Source organism: Pygoscelis adeliae, unplaced genomic scaffold, assembly GCF_000699105.1.
Source record: "Pygoscelis adeliae isolate BGI_AS28 unplaced genomic scaffold, ASM69910v1 Scaffold317, whole genome shotgun sequence".
Taxonomy (NCBI): domain Eukaryota; kingdom Metazoa; phylum Chordata; class Aves; order Sphenisciformes; family Spheniscidae; genus Pygoscelis; species Pygoscelis adeliae.
In genome coordinates this window covers 834,518-850,104 of record NW_008825155.1, presented here as the reverse complement: position 1 = coordinate 850,104, position 15,587 = coordinate 834,518, and the positions used below count along the sequence as shown (strand labels likewise).

The following is a 15,587-nucleotide window of genomic DNA, read 5'->3' as shown; positions in this document are numbered from 1 at the left end:
TGCACAACGTATCATAACTACCTACTATAAAGTTTCTTCTACTTAAGAAATGTTTAATGCCATGGAAAAAATACTGAAATAGAAGTGTAGATAAAAGTGTCTCCATTTCCTACAAGCAAGTAGTATTACTAACAAAGCGGAGCCCAGGGTTCAACCCAGACTACTGAAGTACATCTTGGTGATACTGTGGTCTGGTGCTGCCTTTGTGGCTATACTAGTTTTGGAGCGGTTTCCATGACAACTTCACTCTTTCAACATTATCCTTGTACTTCGTACTTATTGTGGTTCTTCTGCTTCCTCCATAGCTGGTTTCTGAGGATTCCACAAGTTATTTTTGGGAGTGGTATGGAATATACTTTTCACATTTAACCTCATGAATCCCTACATGCATTTTCATTAATTCTGTGGTATTTTGCATACTAGCTAAGCAGAGTTCCCATCCTGATTCATGCATTGTGTCACTGAAATCAGTGACAGAATATTTATATGCATGTTTGAAAAGTACCAGGACTGACCTGGCAAGTATGTGCAAAATAACTGAAACAGTCCTTTAGAGGAAACTTAACAGAGGATATTATATCAGATTTTAGCATCATTCTTCCTATTTAAGCAAATCCATTCAAAAAACAGAATAAAAATAAGAAAAAAATAAAAATTGCTAAACATCGGCAAGAACATCTCCAAAACATGCTATGCTGTTTTCTAATATCACATTATTATTCTCCCTTCTCTTGTTGCATGATAGCTCACATAAAAGCAACGGGGAAAACCAGCTGACAATATTGGGAAAACATTTGTAACTAAAGCATTAAGTCATATCAGAGGTACAAGTGCAAAGGACTGGTGTTTTTTTCCTAAACTCAGTTATAACAACTGTACTTGCAAAAGCAGCACTAAAATACACAACTCTGCATTACAATCAACTCCTATACTTGAGAAGGGGGAGGTGTGACAAATTAAGATTTATCCCTGCAGTGCTAAGCTGCTTTGCCAGTATCTTTCATCTGCAGAGGACACTAACAGCTGCCAGCAGAGGTTTTCTCCATTTTACCCAGCACCAGACAATGTCAGCGCCAAACTGACTTACAACTTCCCAGGAAAGATAGTATCCCAGTGTATCTTCATCTTGGATTACAGATATCCTACAGTTATTTACTCACTCTTGTGTCATTAGAAAAAAAAACATAATGCTTACTGCTTATTAATTCACAAGTTTTAGTCCCTACAGCTTAAAATTAAGTCTTTATTCCAGCAATAAACACACCTTTATTCCAGATGACAGAAATTAATAATGCTTCCAAGAAACAATGATATCAAGAAATAGTTTTTAATCACTTTAATCAATTGTTAATTCTAGCGGTTCACTAGAATTACTTTTAAGACAACCAACAAGCCAGAGTTGAAGCTGTGTCCAGACTGTTGTTTTTTCAGAAAGGTACCACGTGCCAGCCTGACAGTTGAGAATTTTATTATTTGCTCTTGTAATTTTATGATTTGTTTGAACACAGGACTGAAGAAGCCTCCTGTCCCTTCACCTGGGAGGATTCTATGTTATCATCTTGCTTCTAGTCATTTAACATCTGTAACAATGCTTTAGTTCACTTGAGATTTCTTTCAGTAACACTCAGAGAGCCGGTATTACTCCTGGTAATTACTATTACTAGCCGGTATTACTATCTTTTCCCAGGGAGACATTTGGAGTTGTAAAAGCTAACTCTCTAGCTTTCTCCAAACAGATACACCACAGAGCGTTTTGGCTTCATGTAGCACTAAGTCATTTTGTTTACTAGCACTTTACAGACTATATAGTGTACATTCACAGATGTACACGTATCAACCTAGAATTTTTTTTTTTTTTTTTTTTTAAATAAAGTGGCTAGGCCAACCCACAGTTCCTCAGTTAGGTTACAAAACAAAATTGGGATCTCCTCTGCACAGAGCCTTTAGCCAGATCAGTGGTAAGATGGCTACAGCTGTTTGCTGAATAGCACAGCTATTCACATATGAAAAAACAACAAAAAAGCACGCATCTGACTTGAGCATAGAAAATTCTCCTTCCCAACTGGAAACGAATAAGTCAACAAAATAATGAATAAAGAAAAATTACAATTTCTTGGGACTTTAAGAACCCTTCAACAAAGGCCTTCTGACATGTTACTAGGGAAACTACATAGTCATAGAAATGAAATGTGGCACAGTCATTAAGTTAAAAAAACTTGCTGTCAAAAAAGTAAAGAATATTATTAAAAGCTTATACTTCATATAGGAGAAGGAAGGCATTTAAGGACCTGTACTATAGACAATTTATTTTATGTATTTATTGCAGAAGATGATGGGATATAACAGATGTAACTTAACTATCATTTAAAGTGTATACATCTTACTAGCTCGAAAATATGGGCAGTTTGGGAAAAGGTTCTGTATAATTTGATACTGGAATGTGAACCATATGCAAGACTTGCAATGAGCACAGCTAAATAGCCAGAGAGGAAAGATTAAATAAGACAAGATGAAGCATCATCACCCCATTTTATTCTTTGTCTTGCTAAAATGAACAATAATAAAGTATACTTCATATATTTTAAGGGAAAAATATAAACTATATAGGCAGTTTAAGATTCAGCATTTTACAAAAAGACACAGTTGTAACAGTGGGAAATGAAACGTGACTACATCAATACCACATTAAAACCGGCAACAGCTCTTGCAAAACTATCAAAGCATATATTCTGTTGCTCCATGCATGCTCTAGTTTGTTGAGATGAAACTTCCCCTATTTCTGAAGTAAGAAAAAAGGAAGTAGAGTAGCTTTTGACAGCTTTCATAAAAAAGCTGTACATCATCCCTGTTTTTTTAAGTAAAATTGTTATAGAAACCAATTCATATTCCCTTTATGGTATTAATGTATTTTAAAAAGAATGGGAAATTTAGAATTCTAGAAGGAAGTTATTGCTTCCTTATGTACATATCTTTAAAACAATTTAACAGAAACCAACTGCAAAGACAGGAACAACAAAAAGAGAAATCAATATAGTTAAGCCAGTGCCTTTCAGCTCTCTTTAATGTAAACAAGTTATTTTCAAGTCAGTTCTACAATGAACTTTACTAATTACAAAATTCACTATGATGATGTACGCTAGTTAATGCTTATACAGTCTGTGGTTTGCCAGTAGTTTTCTTGTGAGTCTTAAGTAATGACCCTAAAGCTACATACCATCTCATGAAAACAAAGTGAAATCTTCTGACATGCAAGTTAGAAAGGTTGCCTCACATATAGTTTATAATGACCTAGCTATCTTTGTGCTGCAAGTATTACATCTCAAGAGATGAGAAAGAGCCATCTGAATAAACATTTGGTATTCCTTGAAAATTGGCTAATGTAGTGCCACAAAAATAGCATCTTGGATTCTGTCAGTAAACTTCACTCATATTCAACACAGTAGTGGAACATGTTGCTTCTGATGTTGCCTTTCACATTAACTGTTTGGTTTGTTGTTTGATTTTTTTTTTAATTGGTGAATTTAAACAACGAAACAATTAAGAAAACTGACTACTCTGAGAAACTATATGAATGCCAATCCTATTATTTATCAGCTGATTTCAAAAGAAATTTTAATTTAGAAGCATGCTGCTGCTGAGAATCTTTTTCAGATTCTGATATGTTTTTTGCACTTGCTGCTTGCCATTTTACCGATTAGTGTAATTAATTCAGAATTTACCTAATATGCTAGTGATAAATGCAAATCGCCCTAGGAATAACTGCATTACTTGATAAAATTATTAAAAACAAGTCCAGACAAACAAATCAAGATAAAATGCTTCAACTCTCTTCGCAGAGCTTGATGCACAAAATATGCAAAGGGAAAACAGTTGCTTTACTTGGACTTTTGCAACTAATGAACTTGTGAGCTTCACTTGTGAGGTAAAAGATTTTCATGCAATGTAGGAACAATGTTCTTCCTCCAACAGAACTGCTGAGTATCATGATAAAGTTAAACTCTGCAAACAGTTAAACACACAAGATGTTCAAGAGGAAGTACTGTTCTTGTCTCTTAATAGTGTGGCAATGTTACTTTTAATGGAATTATGAAAGCTTTATTTTGCCCATGTCCCCAAGAATTGACAGCAATGAGGATGCACCAGCATAGCTGTTAGAGATGAAGTAGTTTTCTCTTTGATAAGACTTCCCCCTTTCTCCTACTCCTCCTTTTCTCTCATGTTTATTTTTTTATTCTTTTATTAGGCTGAAGGCTTCTTGAAGCAGAGGGCTATCTTTTGTTGTGTATTTGTACAGTGAGAGGGAATGCAGAATTCCATTCCTTTGGGAAAATAATCTAAGCCATTTCTTGCTTCAAAACACTCTGAAATTCAATTCTGTTTATGTACTTTCCTCATACAGGTAAATTTAGTGCCAAATAAGAAGTCTTATAAAATTTTCATTCTTTTCTAGCAGTTATGCAGCATACCTAAAGTAGAGAAAAGAATCACCACCTGAAAGAAAATTGGGAACACTGGCTTTTAGTAAATTTCCAGTTAAAAATATGTCTACCTAACAAAATTCTTCTAGCATGGATGTCAGTGAGGCAAAGGGACAGAACTACTGGCTCATAACAATACCAACAGCAGCATTTAGCAAAACTGCCTTTTTGTCAGTACTGTTGCTAACAGCAGATGGTTTATACAACACAAGTACATCTATTTTTGGTTTTGTCCTGACAAAAAGCATTCATCTGACACACCTTAACAACTTCAGAATATTAATATGCCACCTTGATGCTTCCCTTTTATAGCTATTTAAGCCAATGCTGACACTGTCCTGTCACTCTTCCCTTACATCAGCATGGTCACTTCTCTGGCCCTCCTGTGAGCTGGTCTGGGGAGCCACGAAGATTACATGTACAATCAGCTTTTGGGTGGTTTAGTTCCTTGAACCAGATCATCATGGGGCTGGCAAGCACCAGACCTGTCACAAGGAAGGAGGTGGGAATGGGAATACACTGCCAGAACTCTGGCTGCATTGACTTGCGTCGTCCGAAACTGTTGTGGAAAACAGTCACGGTAAAGACACAGCTACTCATCATTCAAAAGCTGCTTCTGTACTTACTAAAGCTATTGAAATGCACCACTTTGAGAAGATGTGTTATTGACTGTTTCACTTAGTATCACAGTTCCACACTGTTTTAGTGCTTTTCAGAGATTCAAAAGAATCTTCTTCATATTGCAGTGGCTCAAAGGTGAGGTCCCATGCTGGGCCACTAAAGACGAAGAAGTTGCGTTGAAATGGACATCACTGAAATAGGAGAGCTAACAAGTCTGTACACTAGCTCATTTTTATATTTCACTTTTAAATGCTAGGGGAAGCGTGTGGTTTTTTGTTTGTTTGTTTTTATTTAAGTGTAACATGCTAAATTAACAAACAACTTATAGGGTTATTAAATTGACGAGAACATCTAAGTTTGCTGCTAAGAGACAACTTAAAGTTCTTGCTACAGCCAAAAGCAAAGGAGGCATTTTCAGGTACCCCAGCTATCCCTGTCAATCAATGGGAAACACTTGACAGAATTCTTGTTTATTTGGTAATCCTTAAGCTTTCAGACTTCCCACCCCAAAGACATGAAAAATAGCAGACAGTGCTTACCTCTTTCAGGGAACTCGGTTAGTGCATCTTCACTAGTAGTAAAAACTAGTTACAAAGGGTGAAAGAGTAAAAACAAGCTTGGCTTAACTCTAAGTGTACCCATTTCTCCGCATTACTAGAATGATTCGAGTTCGTTTTGGGGATAATTCCTGTTCAAACTCTTCTGACGATATTTCCCAGCGATCATCACAGTTCACCGTTTTCACAGTGTAATGTAGTTGCACAGACCTATGGTTCTGACCCATGACTATCCGGCACTGAAAAACCAGAACAGTTCGCCTGAATGGTGAACTGAAGGATTTGTGGCACCCGCAGAAGTTGAGCAAGTAAGAGAATGAGAGAAGGACAATTAAAATCATTAAAGGGTCAAGCAGTTGTCTTATTAAAAAAAAAAAAACAGACTAAAAAGGTTGGGCCTCTTCAATTCAAACAGGAAAAGCTGAAGGTGGGGCAGGAACATGACTGAACTTTACAAAATAAAGGAGGCAGCATACGAATTGAATAAAGTCTGGTTGAGACAAAGGCTGTGAAGGAGATGAGGGTTTACTGCAACCTGCTAATTCTGAAGCACTCAACTGACATTTCTCCATTAAGGTTTTACTGCCTTCTGATTACAAAGTATTAACTTTTCCTGGTAAAGTACAGTTTAGAAATACAAGTGAAAAGTCATCCTCCATAATGTGAAATCTAGACATGTGCTAGAGAAAAGCTTTGCTTTTACAGCATAAATCTGTGTCCGGAGAACCATTACTTAACAAGATAAAGAACGTATAAATTCCAGTGCAAAAAGTCTTGCCAAGTTATTACTGTATCATTAACAAAGTTACAATAACCTCCCTCAGAACACTGTTTTCTGAATCATGGTTATGACTAAACATTTCTAGAGACAAAACCCAGTTCCTTAAAGTCCTCCTTAAACAAGAAATTCTCAGACAGATCTAGAATGCTGCTCAATTAGATATGAAGAAAGTAAAGGGACAGTCTTCTCCAATTCATTATCAAGCTAGATAGATTCAAAAGGATTCTGCCTTAGCATGGGGATTCACCATTGCTTTCATATGAAATAAAACAACTTTGATGTAGGCACAACTTAAGTTTTAAGGTAATGGTTCCCCCAAAAACTTCAGCAGACTGTACAGTTGCCCTTCCACTCTCTGCTCACCCACTCATTTTGAATAACTGCATTAATGCAACTTTAGAAAAACTCTTTCTGAAAATAATAAAGTCACTTTATTTGTCATGGCCTCCTTCAGTTTCAGATTTTCTGAAACAACCACCAACAGACTAATTTTTAAGATTGACATTTTAGGGTAAGAGTCACTTAGTCCTCTGTAGTAAGGAGAGATTAAGCAAATCTTAAATGCTAATCAATAAATTGATTTGGCTATTGTAGTGCGATCCTACTTTTTCACTTCTTCATATTCTTCTCCATAGAAAATCAGTAAAAATTAAAAATCATATCATAGGATAGCATGCTTCGAGTATCAGAACCTTCTTAAAACCAGATTTTGGGTGGAACTTGATTCAAGCGTGAATCTATGCTTGAGCAATTTCTTGCTCTAGGCTCTAGGTAATTAACTAAATAGAAAATGGCTCAAAATTATAAACATGGCTACGTGAAGGGGAAAAAGTTTGTGTTTTTCTCTTAGCTTCCAAATCACCATTCATGCTTAGCTGTTTTACATTAACACATATAAACATATGCAACCCCACAGAATACTGCAAACCAGTCTTAATCCAGAAGAGTAAAAATAAACAAGAAAAATCTATAACTTCGATATTGTGACTTGCTTTTACATACATTTAGAACTGCGTTAAGAAACACTATGTCCTCCTAAAACCAAATATGATAGTTTAAGTAGGTGCATTAAATATACAAAGAATCTTCCATTACTATTTTATTGTGCATTTTTTGCTTTAGGTAAATTTTCTGCCACATGTACTTTAGTTGGTTTGTATCATGAATGTAGAGCATATTCAACAGAAAATTAGAAATGCCAATGGAAAATTAAAATTTACAGTAAAGCCTTAATTTTTTCTTGAAGTATGAATACCATTGCAGCGTGGTTTGAGGTAGCCAACTAGCTTTTATTGAACATTACTTAGCTAATTTTTATTGCCTGACATCCTTCAAACATATTCTGCAAGTACTAGGTCTTCTTTCTCTCTAAAAAGATTCTTTCCCATTTCTGAGTGGGGGAAAAGAATGTGTTTCCACATGACATATTTAAGACATATTTGATAGTTAAAAATTTATTTCAAGCATTCCAAACTGTAATCATGTTATAAAACCATTAAAAGTGAATTGGATAGAGGGAGTTACGATATGTATTTTACATGGGTTTGGAGAAAAATTACAAAACATCGTTCTTTTTTTACTCTGTGCTATTAATTCAGTCTGCTTTGTTTTCTAACTGCAAATTTCATGGCTGTTTCCATCACTAAACATTGAAAACTGGAACAATCCAAACAGTATCAAATGAAAAGATAGCACAAGCGTTATATTTGAGTAATTTGGCAGCTACTGTAAAGACAATAGGCAAAAGAGGTGAGACAATACAAATTCATCAATTCCGTGTACAATCTGAATATAATTAAAGGTTACTGGGGGAGCACAAAGCAGCAAAGGCCAAAAAGTATTCATAAATGACACTTCAGGCACCAGGGTCTCAGGGAATCCATTTAAGATCTCAAACCAGAGGGTTTAATTACATGCTGCCTCTTTTACACAGACACAACTGTCATTGGAGGAGAATGATGTTTATAATCTTAAAAAATTCTCAAAATGTGGGTCACGGCCCATGAAATATGTAAGGCCCATTCATAACTGCATTCAATTAAAAAAACAAAAAAAATCCCAAACTGGGGATTGTGGCATTTGCAAATACAAACCCAACAAATTGTTTCTTCAATATCGTTTATGGGTGGTCAAAACTAGAATTTGGGTCACCACCAAAAGAAACTTGTGAACTACTGCTCTGCAACAATAGCACATATTACTGCTTGGAGGATTGTATTACTGGAGGACTACTTCCCTGCCAAAGACTAAGCTCAAGAGATTTAACCAATTTGTCTACAAAACCTGCTGAAAAACCCAAAACAGTATCACAACATTTTTTTAGCTCCTGTTTCAGAATTATTTCATTAAATAGACTGCACCTGACTTAGATATGAAGAATTATTTCACCAAGTTAGAACAGCTTAAAGAAGCAGCTTCATACTGCAGTCTATTTCACAACATTAAACAGTCACATTTAGCTTGTGCCTGAAATCCGAAGTTTTACTCTCCAGACAAGAAACCAACAGTCCAAGCACTTACACAAACAGTTAGCTAAGAAATATGAAATATCAGATGACATGAAAAAACCAGGAACTTTTATAAACATAGATAAATAAAATCAAATAATGATTTCCTATTTACTTAGAGTTTCAAACAGTTCATATAACTGTGCTCACACCTTGGAAAAGACGACTGCCTTACCAAGGAGTGATCATGAGCATTCTATATTTATCCTCCACAAACTTGTCCGCAGTTTTTATTCTGATTGCAACAGACAGACAATACATTACTCATAAGTTAAGTATTGCGATGCTGATTTTAAGCCAAGTGACTTAAAGATGTCCAAAAAGTAAGACACGAAACATGTGCTTCACTTCTTTAGAGTATTTCCTTGCTACAGACAAAATGGAAAGGAGATATTACCTTCTGCAAATAGCCATTTAAAACAAGAAAATTATCTGTTTACAGTCTAGAGATTACTTTCTTGCACTACCCCTTTCCTCAGAAAACTTAGGGAGAGTGACAATAGGTGTAAAGAGCTCTGTAAAGCTTTCCCCTTGACACATTTGCCAGGGTTTAAAACAGCCTTTTCCTTATCTGGTATCTTCAACATGCTAAAACTGCAATAGTGTGAAAATAAAGATAACATTATAGAGCAACTCACCAAGCTGATCAGCAACACTAAAATCATTGGTTTGTCTTCTATGAATGGTCACATATCTTTTTTCATTTAGACCATACACAGCAGCCCTAAAATACTCAGGCTGCTCTTATGGAAATGACTGTTCTTAGCAAGCTTCAGGTAAAGTTTTAGTCCTATTTTACTTAGGCTAAATATTTAAAATTGAACATTGCCATCTTATACATTAGTCTCTTGAGAATAAATCAACTCTCTTCTCTCCTCTATCTACTAATGCCTCTATGGCTAAACAAAGCAACATGGCATTTAAGTGAATATTATTAATTCAGATCTCCTGAGGACAACTGTACTATTTTACTGCTCCAGATTAATCAGAGGTCAACTTATATAGTCAATTATGAATGAAAATAGATTAGAGCAAATAATATTAAGTATAGCAAACAATTTTAATCAAAATTGCCAAAAGTTCTTCACTGATTCATTCTTACGTACTAAAATTCATTTTAGGACATTTTCACCTGCGTTTTCTTTCCAGGTCTAGGCTCATGGCAGAGTCACACATGACACTTCAGGTTCACAAAACACAGTATTTGACTGGAAATTTTCAAACATGAATTTATCTTCCAACTAGTACCAAACATACAGGATTTCAGATGAACTCAAGCAATATCCTTCCACAGGGAACTGTACCTTTTATATAGGAATGTTTGCGAGTTCCAACAGCTCTTACAAATTCTTCTAAAGAATTAGTGGAGCTAAGGACACCAGGTAAGTCAAAAGATAAAGAGCAGACAAAACCCAGCATATCAGTGCTGCAGCTTAGATACTAAGTGGTCAAAATCTATTCCTATGAGTGTTGTTACAGATGTAGAAGATATCCATCCTAGCAAGCAGCATGATACATTAGTGTCATTAAGATAACTTCAAGTTGCAATATCCAACTGTAGGAATTATTTAGATCAATGTGCTGTAAGGCCACAGGAACTAGGCAATATAAATTCTCCTTGCTCTGTCCTGATTTTGTTTTCAGGTCAGACTAATTAAAGTATTTTCTAGGATTAGAAAATAAGTTACGATGTTAGTGGTACACAAAAAGTACTTCTAAGCAGCCAGCAGTTGTCAGTTCATTTTTGGCAGTAAAAGGAGTTAAAGCCGCGCTATCATTAAATGATGTAAGTAAATTGGTCCAGTCTTTATTAAATCACTATTTAAAAATTGTACTTGTTTCTACCTGCTGTAGAAGACATTAAGGCAAAAACAAGCTCTCCTGTAAGTCATATAGGTACATTACAGGTAAGATTGTTTTAAATACACAAAAAAAAGCTTAATTTAAATGAAGCAACATCATTAGTTTATTGGACTTGAAGAAACACTATTATCAAAAGCCCATTATCATTTGCCAGAGATGAGTTTGTATTGGCCACTATTGCAAATATAAGTATATGTGAATACTTAACGTAGTTGTAATTTTCAGAAGATAATGTGTTTGGGTAATGCTGTTCACCATGATTATGGCTATCAGCTTCCACAACATTTCTTCTCTGAACCTAAAGAGAACGCAGAATAGGCTTTTTAACCAAACACCAGTTAATTGCTGAGTTGGAAAACTTGTCTTCATGACTTTAGATGAAATACAAATATTTGATTTTCCAAATTCCTATGAGAATCTTGTATACGCAATGCTTCCAACATTTTAGATTCAGGGTAATAAATGGGATACTATAAAAGGGCAGAATATTCCAATTCAAACTAAGAAGCATGAATGCAATTCAAAACCAGACAAGTACAAAGGATTCTCTAATAATAATTTGTCAACTTCTATTAAAATATGTATATACTATATATTCTCTCTACATACACATCCCATATATAGAAACCCTGTATCTTATATAGTATACTGACACATATATTCTACCACTACAGAATCTGTTCCTGCAGAAGACTCAAAATTACTGTATTTGTACAGGTGGTACCCATAATTGTCATAATGATGGCCAAAAGGCCATGAATTTCTTGGAGGAGTATCCTCTAGTGAAGTGGTCAAAGATGACACCAACTAAACACTAGAAAAATGCCTTTCTGCAATATAAGTGTTCTTATATTAGTGTACAATGTCCTTACTACCAAAAGAGGCTGGCAAATTTTACTGAAATATAGTCCCAGCACTTTATTTCATTGAAAAGGTTAACTCAAGAATATAGCTGCATTTTGATTAGTTATGTGCATCTGTACGATAAAGATTGTCAATCAGTAACTTTAGCAAGAAAGAGCCACAGAACACATTAGGCATTTTAAAGGTCTGTTTTCACACCATCTGAACATTAACTTCTGAGAATTTAGACAGCAGCTTAAAGCTGATGGTTACTCAAAATTACTACAGTTTAACACTTACTTATACTGATTTACCTTAAAGCAATGTTTACTATGTGCACTGAACTGACATTTGATACAATAGGGCAATATAACACACAATAAAGTAACATGATATAATAATGTAACTAATTTCTAAAGCAAACTGATTACAATTAACTTTAACACAAATAGCATAAGATTCTTCAGGGGACTTAAGCTTATCAAATCAAGAGCAGTTTCAATCTCTCAATCTCTTTTTAAAAAAACAAAAAAGTACTTTGCAATCTAACTGCCAAATTTCAAAGTTGAAATCAGCCTCCAATGCTAATATTATGCTTCTTCAGTGGCTTTCAGAACCCTGGCAGCCCATTCAGTAATTCTAAATAACCCATGAAAGGCAATTAAAAAAGATGGGAAAAAAGTCTATCATCAGCAACCTCAAAATTCTCTTTACAAGGGCCATCGCCTGATACTGAAGTACTACAAGGGTCTATAAACTGAAAAAGGATGAAAAACTACACCATTATTCATTAGCCAAGAGCAAAAAGAAAAGAAAATAGCCTAAAAGAGGCCTCTCTGAAGAGGCTGAAAAGGGCTAGAATGAAAAGTCCTATACAATCATAAACCTTTGCCATCAGTAGTCTGCAGTTACATAGCTCCTCTGATGACAAGAGAGACGTGCAACAGCAGTGGAAACATTTAGAAATAGAGCATTTCTAAACATTACTTAGAAGTTAGTGAATACAAATGTATGAATTGTCAGAGCTAAGAAAGCTTTAGAAAACTAGAACAAACAGCTTCAAAGGAAATAAGCTCTTCTAGCAATTTGGCTAAGTTATTAAAAAAATAAGCAAGACCCTTGTACTTGATTGGGAAGAAGAAGAATGAATCACAAGTTTTCAATACCCTTAAGACTTCCGTATGCAAAACTAGTTATCACTAGACATAGCATTTTTTTATGTAAATAATTTAATTAGCTAGGCTTCATAATACTGTCAGAATAATTTAAGAGTTGCTTTTGAGTTTTTCTTTAAATATTTGATACTTTGTCCAGAAGATGAGTTACACAACTAAACCAAATACTTCTCTACAGAAAATCAAAGCATGTAACCAATCTAACCTATTTTTTATTAGATGTCCAAAGTATACAAAGCCTTATTTATCTGGCAATTCCATTTTATCATATATTTGCCAAAACCCTGTCACACACTGACTCCTAGGATCTTAAACAAAAGCAAATGTAGTTTTGGAAAATGTAACTGACACTAGGATGTTGGGGTTTTTTTTTTGTAAAAAAATGAAACAAAAACCCCACCACACAAACAAAATTACACACACGCATCCCCCCCCCCGCATTTACATTACTTAAAGACACAGTCTTCAAAAGTTGACAGTTCTGTTCTAGTTTACAGTTTTGATTTCAAAATTCGAGAACGTATTGAATGGCTATTCTTGCAGTTTCTCATTTGAGGTGTATATCTGAGAAAGAACAACCTGACACACCCTTGCTTTCGAAACAGTTTCTTGCCAAGCATGCTCAGATGCAGGAACACAAGTACAGTTACTATCTGCGTGTAATCCTTGTTCTCAAACTAGATGGAAACAAAATGAATGCTGCTGAATACATGCAGTAGGAGACTTTTTTTTTTTAATGGAAATTTTTTTCCAGGAGCACTAGTACCTGTTAATTTTCACATGTGCTATGTTCACCAAGTTTACCAGTGTAACTGCACGTGTAGTTCTGACCACTGTTATTTTTAAAATAGGGTTTAATTCTAAAAAATTCAATTTCAACAGTTTACACTTTTGTCATTTCACATTCAGAAATAAATCTCAAAGTGAAAAATCACATCCAACTGGAAAAAAATCTCTTGTACACAAAGTACACTGAAATGCAAAATTTACCAGTCGTCTTACTCAGACACCTTCCTCTACAAACTACTGCTAATACAGACATGCCTACAGACAAAGATGAAGTTAGAAGAGGTTTGAGGATGGGAGGGGAAATGCATGCGGGGGAGGAGGAAAACATATTTAGCACTGTATCTTTGTGGCTTCCCCAGTCATCTCTATGGGACAGAACATCATATTTACAAATAGGGAATCAAAATTCCACTATGAACTTTAAAGAAAAACTTTAATGCTCTGAAAATGCTGTTAGAGACAACATTATATTTTTATAGTCACCAAGTTTTATGATATAGCAACTTCAGACACAGTTCCCAGTCATTTTAATCAAAAAAACTCTAACCTTCCACACTGACATGAGAAGCACTGTCTAGACTACGTTATTACACCAACATCAAAATAAACTAGATACTCTTAAAATAGAACATTGACACATATTTCTAGGGTGAAAAAAACCACCTAGCATTCTGAACTAACTGTGGCACTTTTGCTCAAATTTACAAACAGGTAACACCATAGTACAATAAAATCTAGAATAATTTCTACCAGAAATAGCACAGGTTTCATGAGTACCCAGATCTCATAAACTCTCAAATGCAGTACTTTAAATATAAACGTTTCTTGACCGAATTAGCTCTCAGAAACACTGTAAATGCTATTCTTTCTCATACTGGTTTTTTTCCTAGTCTCAAGAACCTGCTCCAGAGTCTCAAATCCATGTCAGTTCCCCAATTCTCTCATGCTTATCCTCCATGATGTTTTTTTCCACACTATCCCTAAACCAAACGTGGAGCACTAATGCCCTTTTAGAATGAGGAAAAGTAGCTAAAGATTTGCCTGAAAGCTACAGTCTTGTCAAACACTTGCAGCGTTGTATCTATGTCATTGTACTCTACTTTGCTTGATAAATTCTAGATAAGCATCCTTAAAAACACTACTTGTACCAGTATACTTAAAGATCAAACAACTGAGGAAAGTTAGGAGATCCAACACAGGAATTCTGCCACGTAAAGAAAGCCAAGATAACACAACTATTTAATTCAATTCCACGTGGAACAAGATAGGAGAATGCCCATTAAAAGCGACGGGAGCTTGGCCCTATAAACTACGCACGAGGCACACAAGTCAATTTTACTGTTCATGGGCTTCCTTCCGTACAGAAACTTTAAAAAACACAAGTACGAACTTCACACCTAAGAAAATACAGTTTCTGTAAGACCAGAAGCCACACTGTCCACGCGTCCAAAAAACCAAAATACAGGGGAAGCGAGCGATCCAGCAACGGGCCGGGTGGAGCAGAAGGCGGGACAATGACCTAATAGGTCCTTTCTATCTTTAGTTTCATGAGCCTCTATGGGCAAGAAGCGTCTGGATCACACGCTCTGCTCTCCCACACCACGGGAACTCGGGACACGTCCCTCTTCGCGGGGCAGTGAGCGGGCGCAGCGCCTACCTGCCTGACCAAGTTCTCCGGGAACTCGATGCTTACAAGAGGTATCCCAAGGTGACAGAGCTTACGGACGGGCAAGCTTCAGGCAGCGCTGAACTCAGAAGCAACACTACAAGTCATTTTTTAGCTACGAGCGATACTGCAAGTCATTTGAGTCGCCCGCTTGTCCTTACCTTGAACACTTTACCGAAAGCACCATCTCCCAGCTCTCCTATAATTTCCCAGAACTCTTCAGGGTTCAAATCCCTCTTGACGTGCTCGTATTGTTTCTTCTTCTTCTCACCACCCAGCTTGAAGATCTTACGAAAGTTGAAGAAGG

The 15,587-nt window shown here is 35.8% G+C and overlaps 1 protein-coding gene across 1 annotated transcript in view; it reads right to left on the bottom strand.

Moving 5' to 3' along the window:
* The window catches only part of SLK (STE20-like kinase), a gene marked incomplete at its 5' end in the record, with an annotated part of 50,676 nt that extends 35,091 nt beyond the window's left edge, over positions 1–15,585 (bottom strand). Inside the window, one exon of the mRNA XM_009328452.1 lies at positions 15,442–15,585. Within this exon, the coding sequence (XP_009326727.1) occupies positions 15,442–15,585 (144 nt within the window). The remainder of the gene's footprint in view (positions 1–15,441) is intronic.
* Between the last annotated feature and the right edge of the window lie 2 nt (positions 15,586–15,587).